Raw genomic sequence first — 19,097 nt, forward strand, 5'->3', positions numbered from 1 at the left:
GAACAAATCTAAAACACATAAATCTCCACATTCGGCATTCTCCTCAGAACACTAACTTGACCTATTTCATAAATCACAATTACAATTCAATAAACGTCGAAAGCTACTGAAATATTGCAGAAAGAAACTCATGCCGATAAGATCATTTGTGTCTCGGTGGAGCAGTTCATAGTTATGGCGGTACTTACGTAAATAAACTAAATTCTTTATAAAATTTTTTATAGTTATTTCATTAGAAACATAATCTGTTCATTATATTGAAGGCGTTATCCTCTTTGAGCTGGTGTAGCACTTGTATCACTTTCGTGATGGATTCGGTTGTTAAAATTTCCTTTTTTTTTTTGTCATCAGTCTACTGACTGGTTTGATGCGGCCCGCCACGAATTCCTTTCCTGTGCTAACCTCTTCATCTCAGAGTAGCACTTGCAACCTACGTCCTCAATTATTTGCTTGACGTATTCCAATCTCTGTCTTCCTCTTCAGTGTTTGCCCTCTACAGCTCCCTCTAGTACCATGGAAGTCATTCCCCCATGTCTTAGCAGATGTCCTATCATCCTGTCCCTTCTCCTTATCAGTGTTTTTCACATATTCCTTTCCTCTCCGATTCTGCGTAGAACCTCCTCATTCCTTACCTTATCAGTCCACCTAATTTTCAATATTCGTCTATAGCACCAGTGTACTATAAACGCTAATGCCAATAATGTCAATAACTTTCTAGCTATTACAGCTTCATACATGGATTTATGTTCAGTGAGTCCGTCCCACTGCCCACGGCTCCGAAACTGTCTTTGGCTTTTCTCTGGCATTAAAACCTACAAAAGAAATGATCGTGTGGCATGATGATCGAGAGACCCCATTCTGGGAAGTTCGGCCGCCGGGTTCCAAGTGTATTTTTTAAAATTTTTGTTTCCTTATTTATTTGCGGCTCTATGTGTTTTATATTAAATTACTTATCTCAGCATCATCTACGTCGCTAGGGAGGTTTTTAAACGTTAATGAGAAAGACCCTGTATTAATATAGGTGCGACTAGTTCAATGACTTCATTAACAATTTGTAATATTTTCTTCTGAATACATTCGTTACACATTATTTCAATCGAGATGTCATTTACAGTAGGATAGGTTTCTTAGATATGGTGCCTAAAGTTGCGGAAGGGAGGTTCTATTGTTCCAAGCAGCAATCGTCCAATGCCTCACGCTTCAATAAAAATATACAAACGCACTGGCAGAAGCGGGTCAGAAATGTTATGCTCTTAAATGAAGACAACTGTTGGTGAACGTACGAGATAAATGACAGCTGGATAGCGAGATGTCCATGACACATTCGGTACTTGATGAAGAGACTCCAGAAATCCATTGCTGTGGTTTTCAAATGCGACACCCGTGTAGTTTCCTTTCATCTTTACTGTCGCGAGAGGTAGTGTTCGCAGACCACTTTCGCTAGTGTTCCGTTACAGTAATGGCGGTATGAGTGTCCAATAATTCCGAATCATTGTGACTAATACACTTTTTTCAAAATAAAATGATTGACAGTTGAGCATGAGAGGGGTCGATACTGTCGGTTCGATACATCCACACGGTGGCGTGTAGTAGTGACTTCTGTTTAGCATGGTACCAATAACCGTATCACTCCACTACGCACTTTCACAAATAGTTTACGACATCCTTTCGCGTGAAACTAACACGCCACACCGAGAGACAATATAAATGACGAATCACAGTTTCTCCGTTACCGGTCCATACCCTTGTCTGCAATTGTGTGTGGAAGTTTATCACCTGAGGGACAGAGTGGTGCGACAATGATGAACAGAACGGAAGTTCGTGGCCAGACACAGACTGTGAATGGTTGTTGCCATGGGAGCTGTTCTTCAAACCACTAGTTGCCAGTTACTTTGTAATTCCGATCCGAGTGTTGGTGGGAAACGATATGGTACAGCAATGGTTCTACGTCACGTTAACCCTTTGTTTCCTGACATAATAAAAAATTTACTTTTTACATTTTCTTTGCAGAATTTATGCTGTTGTGACTTCAAATGACGGTAGGATTTTTTGTAAAATTTTATTTTATTTTTCACAACTTTTTTCTCTCCTGGTACTCAGAAGTACCGTCAGACTCCATGGACAGAATCACAACATGCGCAGAAAGTGCTCCAATTTTTATATCTTGTACTTTATTCCACATAAATATTAAATATTTTTACATTAAAAAATTAATTAACAGAAATATGATATTTCTAAATTTTTTTTTAAATTTCGCATAAATTTATTCTAGAGCAACTTCACAATACATAGTAACTTAGCTATACATTTTTGACAGTATATACATATCACATATTTAGTGATACCTCATGAAATTGTAGGAAACAGTTCTTTTTCTCATTGCAGCACAAATACACTTTATACGTACTACATTGTGGTTGTGGTCTCAACTGAATTTTATTTTTCGCACACATTTCGCATCGTCCTCTTTTACAACTGAACACTACAAGATGGTTTCCTCGGTTGCCAAGACGTACATCCCTCGGAACAGAAAAGTTATCCTTCCTTCTCTTTGGGAGAGTTATTTCATCTTTACCAGAGTTTCTCTTTTTGAGATTTGGCACTTGCTGTTCATTCATTAGCCCTAGTGCCACAGCACGCTTGAATTCCAGAAGTGGCAGTGCCTCATGTAGATCACTGAAAATGACGTAAGCATTGACAAAAGCAATTTCTATTGCTCCCCAGAAGAGATGGTGCCACCATTTCTTTGATCGCTTGTCAAGACCATAAGTTGAACGTAATCCGTCTGCATGATCCACACCACCCATGTTTTTATTGTAATCACATACAATAACTGGACATGGTATAGTCATACTAGTTCCATCTTTCTGTTTTCTTGTCACTGCGCTCTGTTCAGTGCCATGGAAGTTTGACGTAAAATACACTACTTTATTTTCCTTCCATTGAAATACTGTTAGGTCTAGAGATGACTCTCTGTGATTTGATTTAGACATTTTTTTTAGGTAAATTCCCTGGCAAACCTTTCCTGTTTGTTCGAATTGTTCCACAGGCAAATGTATTTACCGATTTCTGTGTGAGAAAAAGTGGACAGAACAACTAGTGAGAGGTAACGCACTGTTGCTACAATAAAGTGTTCGCACAACCTGACGGTACTAATAAGTCCGCCTTATATTTTCCACTTTATCTCATTCACTTGTAACGTAATGCTTCAAACTGTTATAAAAAACAAAGAAGGTAAGTACGTACAATGGAAAACTCAACGGAAGTTTCAATAAATTGCGCACAAATTCAGGCAACACCATGGAAACAAGCACATACAATCTTCTGTTTTCACAGCAGCGCGCGAAAAACAATTTCAAGCTCTGACCGCCAGAGAGGTCTATGTATTGCACAATAACATCTATGAAACAGTAGAGCAGAGTTACTGTTACGTACCGACAGGCTCTCAGATCACGAAACTGCACCACGAGAAAATAATGAGAGTCAAAACTTACTGGTACTTTTAAGTACCGTCAGACAACAAAAGGTTAAATGTGTTGAGAAGGCATAAGGTCGCCACAGTATGCAGGATGTTCCTGTACATTCACTGAATTTCATGCAAACACCAGTACAATGGTTCCTCATTCTGATCAGGAACATCATTACCTTTCTAAAAAATAAAAAGTTCCACCTCAGATAGCCGTGCGGAAGGCATGGTACAGTTTAAAATGATTTCCTAACCCTTTGCATGAGTATTTTTACCAACTAAAACTAAAGGTCTCACTCCATAACTGGAGAAACACCTCCATACCATCATTCCATTCCAGTGCCCCCATGACACTTTTCGGTATACACTGTCATCCACAAGGTCTACACACGGCTCTCTGAGTGCCAGGCGAGGTAGCTGATTTCTCACACCGAACATTTTCCGTGACTCAAGACCCACCTAAGACGTTCTCTGATTCACTGTCCCTTCTCCTACTTAACATATCGGAAGAAGCAGAACCACGAAAACCAAAACAAGACAATAACGGGAAACTAAAGACTAATGTTTCGTTAAAGTGCTCGCTGTAGGCAGATCACAGACCCTTATTTAACAAGGATGGTGGAGAACATCTACCGTGTAGTTGTTAGAGGAAGTATCCCGATATTCGACTTAAATGCTTTATTAAAGCCACTGAAAACCAGGCCTCGGCCGGATCTCCGGCTTTTCTACAAGCGATGTCAGCGTGTTGACTATCGTACATCCTCCGTCGAGATTAAAACACAGTTACAACGTCTCTCCACTAATGATTCTCTCACTGATCTCTCTCTCTCACATTCAGTGTATCCCCTACACCCTGCGGCCTGTGTTGAGAAGGCATAAGGTCGTCACAGTATGCAGGATGTTCCTGTACATTCACTGAATTTCATGCAAACACCAGTACAATGGTTCCTTTTTTACTGTTACAGCTCAGTAGTATTTGTACGTTAATTCTAAAAAAAAAAAGAAAGATACTTTTACCTTACCACCTTCTTGACATTACCACTGCCCAGTCATATCGCAAACGGTGTACCAAGGCACGTGAAGCTCTCGTGAATTCTCAGTGACCTGTATTTGTGGGTCTCACCGTGCATGCCTGTTAGAAATCACTCCTCTGAATCCTTCTGACGGATGCCAGGTCTATGTTACTGAAGCACTATTCCTCCAGTGGTCTACTGGTCAGCAATGCTGCCTCTAGATCGCTGAGTCCAGACTTCGATTTCCGGTCAGGTAGAAGATTTTCTTCCCCAGGAGACAAGGTGTGTTGTCTTAATCATTTCATCTCATCTTCATCACAAAGACGCTTTAAGTCTCTGAAGTGGCGTCAAATAGAAAGCCAGCCGAAACAACATCAGATGGGGTCTTCTGGCCAATTGTGCGATACCATCATTTCATTTTATTCCCCAACGTACATGGTGTCTCAAGGCTCTCGAGGCGAAATTTTGTTTTTAGCAGAGGATTTGAATCTGAGAATTTTACTATGAAGCCACAGAGTAACGGTCCCCGAAAGCCGGACGAATGTACGGAGAAATATTTCGCGACAGGCAACACTCGTATGGAACGACGTCTGTCTTACCAGAAACTGTACAACTTACGTTTCAGAGATCTGTGCCATGTGACGTGTGGTGTAATATGCGTGTGTTGTACAAGTACAAGAAGATTACAATAAAATTAGTTATTTATTATTAATGTAACATGAGGTTTTATTTAATCACTGCTTTTCCTAGCTAATGAACGTTATTTTATTAAAGAAATATACGCCTAGGAACGTGTAGCAATGTTGTCTGTCAAACACTGTAAATGTCACTAAGTTCATCCACAAAAGTAAACAGTTATAATCAGCAAATAAGCTAAATGTATAATAAGTAATCTGAACTAAGCAAGATTAACGATTTTTAGTAATTATAGTGCTGTTGTTTAAAGGACTCCTTGCTTGTTGCAGATCATTTATCAAATTTAACGCTAGTGTTATTCGAGGTGGCAACACTTTTCATTAAGCAAAATGAACAGTTTTGTCACACAATACCACACGGACACAACACTAATGTATTTTCCTGTCAAAATGTTTCATTAAAGTTGTTAAGAAACTACCAGGCTTCATACATCAGCAGATAAGAATTTGTATTTAAGATGCTGTTTGCATTCATAGACGTTCAATGTATTCACAGTCTAACAGAACTTTATTAGCTCACAGTGGGTCCTCGGCCACCAATATACAATTAATATCGCAATTAAAACCAACAACATTTATGTCTGTATAGAAACTCAGTTTAAAACTACCGCTGCAATATTTCACTAAGATGGCTGCTAACATAAGACAATCACTTATCGATTCTGCTTCAGGCTATATTTTACTCTTAATAAGTAATATATATTAAATCTTTTCTCACCTTCACTAGATGCATTAAAACTTGAAAATTTTTCTCAATGTTACAAGACACATTAATATTCACCATTTACCAATAAACTACGCTAATGACTGCGCTCTTTGGTAGCTGCGCATCAAACTTTTTATATAGGATGAGAATTGCAATTAAATAAAACTACAAACAAAGAAGATTCATTTCAATAACACATAAACTCTATTTTCAAATATCGGTTAACTACGTAACACAGTTTTTTACAGACATCTGTGTTACGTCAGAACAGTCACATCCTATGAGTACAACAGTTCGAACAAGAAGAAGAATTTTTCTACAAAATCATACGTAGCAAAAGACTGAGTTTTCGTTATCTTTTTACATGGGTATTGTTTAAGATATAATTTTTTACAAAATCTTAAATTATGTGGGTGACGATAATTATTTATTATTTTACTAACGATTAGTTCCTTTTTTATTAGTATTACGAGAATAGGATCAAAGTTCAGTTACATTCCACGTACAATGCTGTCGTGAATATTATTTTGAATTAAATATTACTGCCAACGTCCCCACAGATAGCTGTTCACACAGAAGAATTAGATTAAATGCTGTTGTAGCGTGTTGGAAAAGTTTTATCAGTAACTATCGGTCAACTTGCGCTTAAAATACACACTTCGAAGAACGTAGTGTGAAGCGCTATCATCAATGGCGTGTGCAACCAGTGAGCGAAAAGATTCTGAAGCCGAACTTTAATCTTGTCAGTGAAAGATCCAGCGCATTACTGCAGTCCAAACTCTGTAAAATTTGTATTGTGTACGACCTAGTCCTGTTCCACTATTCAAGCCATGGTGATGCTGCCACAGAAGCCATGTCTTGGACTGCTGAAAATCCACACACCGCACCGTGTAGGAAAACCAGGAAAGACTGTCTAGCGACTTTTCGACTGCAGTTGTAAGAGTTCAAGCAAACAGGAGCTTATTACTAGTGACCCTGTATGACATGCTCGTGTTGCTTTATGTTCGTTCGAGATGTGCTCGCCATAGTTCTTGGGGACTGTACCAATCGTTGACCCCGAGACAACACGACAGTGCACCAACCGACTTCGGGAAGAACGTCTGTCAGAACCTGAGCAACACATATCCTCATCACTGGATAGGAAGCACATTTCTTATTCCGTGGTGGATACAATACTCGTATCACACTCCCAGAACATTTGTCTTATGGCCTTATGTGAAACTGTTGTTTTACGAAACCCCAAGGGGAGCAGTTTGCCAGGTACGTGTCTACCTGTCTCATTGTACAACAAACAGCAGGGGTATCTGAGACTATGCAAGCGAATTCAGACTAGCGTCCTTCACTTGCAATAGACACTAAGAACTTCAGATGTTGCTGTAAGGTGTAAAATAAACACTTGCAACAGTTCCGTTTATCAACCTGCCTCCATGGATAAGTTTAGCTGAAAATGTACGCGCTTTGGCCAAAAAGGTTGTCTGCACAGGAATTTGGCGAGGTCACGTGAGGCACAGCACTTCATCCACATGGCGCTATTAGCCCGTCACTATTTTGTCACTCTTCACTGGACAAAATTTCGTAACCCAAAAAAACAGCGTATATGACTATGTGATCCGTCAAGACAGTGAGACGTTCGTCCTAGCAGCGTCACCAAGATCCGTCGTGGCAGGTATACGAGACGGGAGAAATACTTTCAGACTTGAAGAGGAATGCAATGAGCCCAGTTCCAAAGAAGGCAGTTGTTGACAGGTGTGAACACTGTAGAAACATTAATTCGATAAGGCAAGGTTGCAAATTGTTGATACGAATTTTTTACAATGGAAAACGTGATAGAAGCAGACCGCAGGGAAGATAAATTCGAGAGTCGGAGGAATATAGGGACAGATGAGGCAATTCTAATGCTGCATCTTATCTTAAAAGACAGGCTGAAGTAAAGTAAACCTACTTCTGTAGCATATGTAGATTTTGATAAATCTTTTGAGAATGTTTAATAGACTATACTTTTTGAAATTTTGAAGGCAGCAGGGATAAAATGTTATTTATACCTTATAGAAACCAGATTGCAGTTATAAGAGTAGAAGATATGAAACGGAAGCAGTATTTGAAAAAGGAGTGGGACGGGTAGCTACCCCATGTTATTCAGTCCGTGCAGTGAGCAAGGAGTAAAGAAAATCAAGAAGGAATTTGAAAAGAGAATTAAAATTCAAGGAAAATAAATAAAAACTTTTAGGTTTTCTGATGAAATTGTAATTCTGTCAGAGAGCGCAAAGGACTTCGAAGAATAGTTGATCGGAATGGATAGCGTCTTGAAAAGAGATTATAAGATGAAAATCCACAAGAGAAAAACATAGGTGATGAAATGTAGTAGAATTAAATGAGGCCTTACTGAGGGAATTAGATTAGGAAACAAGGACTAAATGAAGTGGTGGAGGTTTCCTATTTGAGTAGTGATATTACTGATGATGCTGATGAAGAGAGAACGTATGTTGTACAATATGGGAAAAAAATGATTTCTGGGAGTATGTTAACATCCTGACAAATTTAAGTGCTAGGACGTCGTTTCTACAGGTATTTGTCTACTACAGAGGTGAAGCATGGTCTATAAGAGATTCAGATGGTTCCAATGGCTCTGAGCACTATGCGACTTAACTTCTGAGGTCATCAGTCGCCTAGAACTTAGAACTAATTAAACCTAACTAACCTAAGGACATCACACACATCCATGGCCGAGGCAGGATTCGAACCTGCGACCGTAGTGGTTACGCGGTTCCAGACTGAAGCGCCTGGAACCGCACGGCCACACCGGCCAGCAGAGCTTCAGACACGAAAAGAATAGAAGCTTTCGAAATGCCATGCCAGAGAAGAAACTTCGATGCAGATTAAAACAGTGTGCCGGGCCGAGACTTTTCGTGGGAAATGCGAAGGTCCAGAGTTCGAATCTCTGTCCGGCACACAGTTTTAATCTGCCAGGAAGTTTCATATCAGCGCACACTCCGTTGCGGAGTGAAAATGTCATTCTGGAAACATCCCACAGAAAAAATTTGAAAATTAGATGATTAGATCTAAACACTAATGAGGAGCTACTGAATAGAATCGGAGAAAAAGGTCCGGCTTTTAGGACACATCCTGAAGCAACACGGAATAAGCAGTTTCCAAGGAAGTATGAAGGGTAAAAATTGTTAAGGGGGAGACGTAGTTATCAATGCGGTAATTAGGTTCTAACGGGTGGAAGTTGCATTAGTTATTCAGAGACGAAGAGGCTTGCACTGTATACGCTAGCGTAAAGAGCTCCAACAAATCAGTCTTAGGACTGAAGATTGCAGCAACAACAATGGAGAATATTTTGTGAAGGATACACATAGTCCAACGAGCAATTCTGACTAACGTAGTGTAGGAAGAATGACGGTGGGGAACACTAACAAGGGAAAGTGCCCACCTCTTCGCCCTCAGATTTAGCGGTAAAATGGCCCATTGAATATCCCGTCAAAACCTGAACACAGATCAAGCATAGAAACATGAAAGAGATGAGCAGTGAAAAAAGAAGCAAAATTTAAACAGCGAACCGTCGAAGCTCAAGATGGGCAACACCGAGTGAATTGCAAGAATCCCGGCATCACAGTTGTGTGGTCACGGTGTGGGACTGAAAAAGGGGAGATCTGTGTTCAAATCTCCCCAGCGATTTCTTTTATTCACCAAATTATGTTCTTTCCGTCCGGTCATTGACTACTGTGTTCTTTTTCTGAAGTATTGGCAATTATTGTAGTATACACAAGTTATAGAATATGAATCATGTTATGGGAATATATTACAGTCGCAAGTAAATGTGATGCATATTGACAGCAGGAGAGATACCGCATAGACTTCTCACAGAAATGAAAACAGAAAAAAACGGGTGTGATCATTATTACAACAAAGGAATTCAACAGTCAAAACTTCCAAGACGGAACGCAGGAGTCATAACACGTGGTTCGTGTGCAGAACAAACAGGAGGTACGTACGTCTGGATCTCCCTTCCTTAAAAACAAATCGTTGTTGCAAACGAATGTTACACCACAACAGAGATACAAATTTAAATAAAGCGAACAGACACGTCAATGACCGGACGGACAGTTTGAAAAGAAGATAATAATAATAAAAAGATATGTGGGGTACAAGGGAGATTTGAACTCGAATCTCCCCCTACGCAGTCCAGCACTGTAAGTAACCACGTATACATGACGCCGGCGCTATTAGAAATCGCACAATATTGCAGATATTCAGCTCACACTGTTCGCTGTATTGATTTTCTTCTTTGTTCACAGCTCAGTACACCTTCTTCCTGTTTTCGTGCTTGATTTATGTTCAGTTTTTGACGCGTTTGTCGACTGGGCCATTTACCATTCGATCTGAAGGGGGAAGGGGTGCAATAGAAAGTTTGCCTTGTGACAATAAGTCTGAGCTCTCACAGAACTTTAAGCAGAAAACGCCTTACAAGGTAACTGACCTATGCTGTGTAGAGTTGTGACACATCGTCTCTATATCCCATCTCATTGATGATAAGGTGGAATAACATGCCAAACACAGTCTTCCATCTTCTACAGCTTATTTTCCTTTACCTCCAACTACTGCTCCTCCCAATCAAACGAGACTTTCCCGCTCGCAGACATTATTCTTACAGTGCACAAGTGTTCTCTCAAGCTGCGTAAATGGCATAACATACGACACCAGGCGCTCAAAGCCACTGTACAACACTTGCTAATCTGATGTGCCTATGAAAGGAAAATTCCTACAGAAGAATGCTGAAGATTAGATGGGTAGATCACATAACTAATGAGGAGGTACTGAATAGAATTGGGGAGAAGAGGAGTTTGTGGCATAACTTGACAAGAAGAAGGGACCGGTTGGTAGGACATGTTCTGAGGCAACAAGGGATTACAAATTTGGCATTGGAGGGCAGCGTGGAGGGTAAAAATCGTAGAGGGAGACGAAGAGATGAATTCACTAAGCAGATTCAGAAGGACGTAGGTTGCAGTAAGTACTGGGAGATTAAGAAGCTTGCACAGGATAGAGTAGCATGGAGAGCTGCATAAAACCAGTCTCAGGACTGAAGACCACAACAACAACAACATGAAAGGAAATTAGGCTAGAGTGTAATGTTACGTAAACGCAAACACAGAACTGTGAAGTGGTCTCAACTTGTTTAAGGAGAACAGTGAACCGCTAAATCACGAGGACTGCACAGGTATTCGAAGTTTGCTTCTCAAGTAGTATTGAGGAGATGTTACATCGTAGCAGACATATTATTGATCAAAGTCTTTAACCATTATGAAAATGTCTCATACCTATCATTTTAGTAATAGTTTTTATCAACCGCACTATTGCTACTCAAACGTACTCGTATTTTTCCTCTATCACTTACTGATAACCTGCTATACCAACCGGAGATCACTAATGCGCAAGAACCAAGTAGTAATCAGATTCCCGCGGTAATAATCAGCGATAGCCAACGTTTATCACTTTGTCTCTTCCACGATGAGTACTGTCATCAAGTGGTTTACAGCGTATATATAAGACGCCGGCTGCAAACGCTTTGTGGCAACGCTGACCTCTGAAAATGCTGAAACCGACGCTGTTGGCAGCCCTGTTAGCTGTTGCTGCGGCACAGACTGCAGTCAACCAGTTTCCGGAAGGTTTCCTTCTAGGGACCGCCACATCTGCTTACCAGATCGAAGGAGGGTGGAATGAAGATGGTGAGTGTATTATAGACGTTAATGAATTTTTTACCTTCAGGTTGGCAACATCGATGTACCACAGCTATTAGCATAACAACTGCAAAGAGGCCTTTTCATTTGAAGCCTAATAATAGCTTGAAAGAGTAACCTGCATAGTCAATCCTCTACACATATGGTCACTTCCAGTCTTATAAACTTTCTGTTTGCTAATATTTAAACAGAGTCAAAATGATCTGATGTAGTAATTTTGTGTAACTTTGAATGGCATACATTTTAGACTGGCCTTTACAAAGAATTTGTTTTACGAATATCGCTGGAGATAAAATATGCCAATAACTGATCATTTTATTTATAACTGAACGACATGTTTCAGAGTACTGTATCTACATTATTATCGGGATTCTTAAAAAATTAATGGTCTATAAATCTTCATTGTATGTGAAAGCTTTTGTGTTGATCTTGTAACAATGGTAGCATATAGCTAAGAGAAAATCGCAACAGTACGTAAATCCGAAAATTTATAACAAAGCCGTTACTTGAATTTCGTGGATGACCTATATTTATTATAAAAATGGATATATATATATATATATATATATATATATATATATATATATATATGTATGTATATATGCGTGTACATTGAGGTGACAAAAGTCACAGGACAGCGATGTACACATATGCATATGGCGGTAGTATCGGGTACACAGCGTATAAAAGGGCAGTCCATTGGTGCAGCTGTTATTTGTACTCTCGTGACTGATGTGAAAGGGTTTCCGACGTGATTATGGCCGCACGGTGTGGACTAACGCACTTTGAAAGCGGATTAGCAGTTACTGCTAGACGCTAGGGATATTCCATTTCGGAAATCGTTAAGGAATTCAATATTCCTCGATGCACAGTGAAAAGAGTGTGCCGAGACTACCAAATTTCAGGTATTACTTCTCATCATGGACAATGCAGTGGCCGAAGGCCTTCACTTAACGACACAGCGTAGCGACATTTGCATCGAGTTGTCAGTGCTAACAGATAAACACAACTGCGTGAAATAACAGTAGAAACCAATGTGCGGCGTACGACGTACGTATCCGTTAGAACAGAGCGGCGAAACTGGGCGTTAATGAACTATGCCTGCAGACGACCGACGCGAGTGCCTTTGCTAGTAACACGACATCGCCTGCAGCGCCTCGCCAGGGCACGTGACCACATCAATTGGACCCTAGCCGACTGGAAAACACTGGCCTGGTCAGATGAGTCTCCATTTCAGTTGCTAGGAGCTGATGGTAGGGTTCGAGTGTGGCGCAGACGTCAGGAAGCCATGGATCCAAGTTGTCAACAAAGCACTGTGCAAGCTGATGATGGCTCCATAACGGTGTCGGATGTGTTTACTGGAATGGACTGGGACCTCTGAAACAACTTACTCGAAATGGTTATGTTCGGCTACTTGGAGACTGTTTGCATCCATTCACGTACTACATGTTCACAAACGACGGCGGAATTGTTATGGATGACAACGCGACATGTCTCTGGCCCATAATTGTTCGCGATTCCGAGCGGTTCTAGGCGCTTCAGTCTGGAACCGCACGACCGTTACGATCGCAGGTTCGAATCCTGCCTCGGGCATGGATGGGTGTGATGTCCTTAGGTTAGTTAGGTTTAAGAAGTTTTAAGTTCTAGGGGACTGATGACCTCAGATGTTAAGTCCCGTAGTCCTCAGAGCCACTTGAACCATTTTGTTCGCGATTGGATTGAAGAACATTCCGGATAATTCTAGCGAATGCGTTGGCGACCCAGATTGCCCGACATGAATCCAACCGAACATTTATGGGATATAACCGAGAAGTCAGTTCGTGTACAAAATCATACATCGGCAACCCTTTCGCAATTATCGACGGCTTTAAAGGCTGCATGGCTCAATATATCTGCAAGTGACCTCCAACGATTTGTTGAACATGTGCCACACCGAGTTGCTGCACTACTCGGGCTAAAAGGAAGTCCACCACGACATTAGGAGGTCTGCCATAACGTTCTGTCACCTCCGTTATGTATGCCCTAAAACACTGGACCGATTTCAGCCAAACTTGGTACACATATCACTTACTGTCAGAAGATAATCACTAAAACAATAAGAACCACCTGCCTATCAGAGAGGTGGGGATGGGGCTGGCAAAGCGTTGTAGGCCACGAGTGCGAATTCCATACTTGGTTCATAGCACTTAGCCACTTCCAGCATACTTTATACATAACGCCAAACCATTAAGAAGCTTTTCCGACCTATCAACCCCCCAGACAGATGATGAAAGGAAAAGAGGTTTCACTCTTACTACATTTTTGCCTTTCACGCAGTAAAACTGCCGTATGAAGCAAGACGTTGTAATTTATTACTTATTTACTACTAACTGCGATCGCGACAAATTTTGCAGACAGTATTCGCATACTGAATGTACCAACAACTTTATATAATTGCACGACGCTTATTTCAGGAGATACGACGTCATAAACATTGCGCTGTCTGAAAATGAAATTGCAAGGCGAACTTTTTTAGAGATACAGTGGAAATATGTATAGAAATATGTCTGAAATACGTTAAATGTATGCGAAATATATTTGGCATGTATTTACTCGGAAGGAAAGGGAAGGAGATGGATAGAAATAGTGGATAGCGATAGATGGGCACTGAGAAGAGGGACAAGTAGATAGTGAGAGGTAAAGGAGGAAGGGAAGAGGACGTGATGGACAGAAAGAGGGGATTGGAGGAGATGGACAAGGAAAGGAAAGACGAGGAGATGGAGAGAAGGAGTATTGAGGAGTTGAACAGCGAGAGGGGGAGGCAGTGGACTGGGAGAAAGGGAGGAAGAGCTGGGCAGAGTGGTTGACAAGAAAATGAACAAAGAGAAGGGAGGAGGAGATTGAATTATGTAGGGTAAGGAGGAGATTGACAAACGGAGATTGATCAAAGGAAGACGAGCAGATCTACTGTGGAAGGGGGAGAGGGGGGAGAGCAGATAGACACAGGGTGGAATAGCAGGAGATGGACAGGGGGAGGAACAGAAGAAGATGGAGAGCGAGAGGAGAGTTGGAGAGGTGGAGAGAGAGATGGAGTGTAGTAGGTGGAATATAGAGGAGGAAGGAGGAGATGGAATAATACAATACTGGCATAAACACACACTCAGGTAATACTGGATACTCAATCTGTTAATAGAGATGTCTTACAGTGGTCACCGACTGTTTTCCACAATCGTATACAAGTTACACGCTTCACTCTTGATACAGACGATATACTCTAGTATGCCATCTTATAAATATTCATTTACAAGTCAGCTGTAGTCTGTGACATCATTTTACGAGCAATTAATATTTTTAAGCACGTTTTCGCAGATTAAGATTAATCAGGTACCTATCTAGGTCTTTTGAAGTCTGTGCAGTGATTTGTCTTGAGATACACATGAAATCATTGCAAGAGTGTCCTTCCTGTCATCCGTCTTGTTTTCCCAATGTCTCAGCGCAGTAAGCGCCTTTGCCTCCAAATTGTTCAAACACTGAAGGCGTCTTACACTTTGTATGTCTATGTTCACTCCTTACATCTATTTGCCTGGTAGTGTATTTGTGAATAATCGACTGCAGAGTTCCAGCAGCAACTGACATGGATATGCTTTTTTCACCATCGAACGACTACTAGTATGTTCAAATGATTGTTACTCTAGTGCATAAGCATACGAGTCTATACTTGAGAGAAATATAATTCATTGTGACAAAAAATTCCCAAAGATTTTATTAGAAAAACCACATATGTATAATAATAATTAGAAAATATTTCTCTACTCAGTTTTAATGTAACACTGAGCAGCTGAACGTTGTGTACATGCTTGTCTGTGCAATGTACTTGTCTAACTGTAATCGCTTAGAATTTGTGCACTGTCGATGAGCTGAGAGAAACTGTGGAGTCATGTGCATATCGATCGCGATCTCTGCTGAAAAAGACGTCGCTCAACTAAAAATAATCCCATCTGCAGTGAATACGAAGAATGCTCTGACGTGATGAACATTGCTCACTACACACACTCACGAATGGAACTGTGTTTTGGCCAGAGTTCAGACAGTCTTCCTTCCTTAACAATGTCCTTATCAATGTCTGCATTTTTCAGTATCATTTGCATAATTTAGTATTCTCCCCCATAGGCCCGAACTTTTCTTTTTCCTAGAAGTTTGCCTTCCCCTTCTTCAGATGCCATTGCTTGGTCGAGCCGTTATTTCTTCTTTCTTACCGCCAAACCGTGTAGAAAAGTTCATATATTTCCCTGCTCTCACGCGGCTGTTGCATATTTAGGCTCTGCCTTACCACTGTAGCCAGTCACTTTCCCGCAGATAGATGACAGTGAGGGTTACAGATTGGTAGCAGACGCTGGTTTCTTTTCATGGCGAACAAAGGACATCCTCTCTGTGAAGCGACATTCAGTCCACGAGTAATACACTGTTGCCAAAGTATCGTTCCCGGTGCATCTACATTTACATCCTCATGGATACTCTGTAAATCACATTTATGTGCCTGGCAGAGGCTTCATCGACCCAGCTTTACAGTTCTCTAATATTCCAATCTCCTATAGCACGCTGAAAAAACAAACACCTATATCTTTCCGTGAGAGTTCTGGTTTCCTTTATTTTATTATGGTGATCGTTTCTCCCTTTGTAGGCCGGCGTCAAACAAAATATTTTCGCATTCGGAGGAGGAAGATGGTGATTGAAATTTCGTGAGAAGATTCCGCCGCAACGATAAACGCCTTTGTTTTAATGACGTCCACCCCAAATCCTGTGTTATTTCAGTGACACCCTCTCTCCTGCTTCACGATAATACAAAACGTGCTGCCTTTCTTTGAACTTTGTCGATGTACTCCGTCAATCCTATCTGGTAAGGATCCCACACTGCGCAACGGTATTCTAAAAGATGACGGACGAGCATCCGTTTTCTATGTGGCACTATTTCGACAAAACCATATTCAGCAGATTAAAAATGTTATATCTGTGACTTCAAAATTCAGTACTGAACTTAAGAACATTTATAGCCTCATATGTCATTATGTAGCCTATGTTAACCACCTTGACAGCTGATGATGACAGTAAACCAATAGATCAGTTGTATGCCACTGTTTGCAGAGCAGTTCATTACAGTATGGATTGATGTTTGAGTGAAAGATAATTGAAGAACCAAATTTAAGGGCTTCCTGCTGATATGCCCTTGGTACTCGTAAAATAATTGTTTCATAATACCTACTTCACAGAATTGACGTGTATTGTGTACAGCTCCCGTCATTTCGTAGAAATATTTACCACACTGCAACAATACCTATTTGTGCATGCAGGCAAGGGCGAGAATATCTGGGACTACATGCTGCACGAACATCCGGAGTACGCAACGAATGGTGACAATGGTGATGTGGCCTGCGACTCGTACCACAAGTACCAGGAGGACGTGCAGATGCTGAAGGCGCTCAACGTGAGTACAAGCTGGCGCTACGCAGGTGTGGTACTCGGTGAATCTACACTGTTGTGATGCGTTTCAGTTGCAGCAGAGGCCTCTTATCTTCACATTAATATATTTTCCCGGATTTCCATAAATCTGTATCGTCAACCGTATCTGATTCAATTGTTTTCATCTTTTGTTCTACTCAAACAAAAATTAATGGAATAGTTACTGTTCCATCGATATTTATTATAGCATTTTGTAACACTTTTCTCCCCTTGTTTTCGTTAAAATGTTGGTGAAACTACAGTACAAACACAGCACACGCATTTAATTATGAAGATTCGGTATAAGCACGACGAGAATGCTGTCGTTGTGACCTTCATGAAACGAAGGAGTTCGTCTTCGATAAAGATATTACATAACTTAAAGTGGTCATTCACAGCAACAGCTGAGATATATAATGCTATGCACTTCATAGTGCTGAAATACCCATTCTTGAAAGTAAAGCTGTGATGGAATATTGATATCAGCATATAAAAAGTGATGCTTTTTGAACCTTAGGTATTTTACATCATAATTAATTAGTATTACAACAAGTAATACATTACCATAAATAATTACAAATAGATCAGTGAAAACACGTCCTGTTATAATCATGGTAATAATTTTAATTTCAGCAAAGAGCTTGTAGTCACTTATCTTGTTCATTACCTCTACTACACTGGATGTGTAATTCATGCCATGAAGTGAGCCACTTCACAGCCCCAAGTTGGGCAGCGGTTTAGTGTCGCAATGGATTTGTGCTTTAACCCCAAATTAATCAGCTAATTAATGGGCATTACTTTGATTGATTACAGAACAGTTGTTACACTTCGGTGTGGCATGTTTCATTAACAAAAGGTAACTGGATTAGCTGTGCCAGCTGCAGGAATACAAATTCCGTAATTACAATCATTTTATTTCCAAGAAATGTTTGAGACCATAAGTTTCTCATCCAGATTCTGAGACAACAAGGTCTGTATTACAAAATCAAAGCAGTTATTAGCGAAACAGTAAATGGTAAAAAATCTAAGGTAAAATTCAACGGAGAAATATCGGAACTTCTTAAAACTAAAACAGGAGTGAGCGGGAGAAGGTGATGAGCAGTCTGAATTACTTTTTAGCGGCGACAGCTAAAATCAGAGTTCAAGCTGCCGAACTAAGCAAAGCAGGAGGAAGTAATACTAGGGTAGACTGCTTCACCTTCGCAGACGACTTGCCGTTTCTAGATCATGACATTTAAACGGCGCAGAAACAAATAGAAATTCTCAGAGAAACAGGAGAAAGGCTAGCGTTCCAAATATTATTTGAAAAAAAGGAAAGCGAAATACATTCCAGCAAAACTCTGTCACTCAAAATTGTAAAAACTAAATCCGGGATAATCGATATTTTTTCAATTGAAATATGTAGGGGATGTCATTTAGGAAACAAGCATCGAAAAGAGTAGGTATAAAATTCCTGTTCGCAATAAGGAAACAGCTTTCAGGCTTATATACACATCAAAAAAAGTTTTGCATCATCTCGCTTCCCAGAACTCCTGAAGACAGACGTTGACTGTGAGTATTGTATTACAGAAACAGTCCGTTTGTCTGTTCAGAGATATCACTAAAACCGCCCAAAGGTGTAAACAGCCATGCAAGAGCAGCGCCTATTAGACGGAGGGGGTCCGACAGCCGATCAGTTCCAGTCATACCACCAGGAAGGAGGTACACGGCACGTGTTGTCTGTACTTCAACCACGCCTAGACGATCAATACCGCGGTTCGATTGCCTCCGCAATCTTACTTTGCACCAGGAGGGGCACTCAACAAGGGAAGTGTCCAGGAGTCTCGGAGTGAACCAAAGCGATGTTGTTCGGGCATGGAGGAGATACAGAGAGACAGGAACTGTCGTTGTCTAGCCTCACTCAGGCCGCCCAAGGGCTACTACTGCAATGGCTGATCGCTGCCTACGGATTATGGCTAGGAGGAACCCTGACAGCAACGCCATCATGTTGAGTAACGTTTTTCG

General features: G+C 40.7%; 1 protein-coding gene across 1 annotated transcript in view; it reads left to right on the forward strand.

Moving 5' to 3' along the window:
* Window positions 1-11,470: 11,470 nt before the first annotated feature.
* The window catches only part of LOC124805441 (myrosinase 1-like), a 36,302-nt gene continuing 28,675 nt past the window's right edge, over window positions 11,471-19,097 (forward strand). Inside the window, exons 1-2 of the mRNA XM_047266003.1 lie at window positions 11,471-11,606; window positions 16,946-17,079. Of these exons, the coding sequence (XP_047121959.1) occupies window positions 11,471-11,606; window positions 16,946-17,079 (270 nt within the window). The remainder of the gene's footprint in view (window positions 11,607-16,945; window positions 17,080-19,097) is intronic.

Source organism: Schistocerca piceifrons, chromosome 7, assembly GCF_021461385.2.
Source record: "Schistocerca piceifrons isolate TAMUIC-IGC-003096 chromosome 7, iqSchPice1.1, whole genome shotgun sequence".
Lineage (NCBI taxonomy): Eukaryota > Metazoa > Arthropoda > Insecta > Orthoptera > Acrididae > Schistocerca > Schistocerca piceifrons.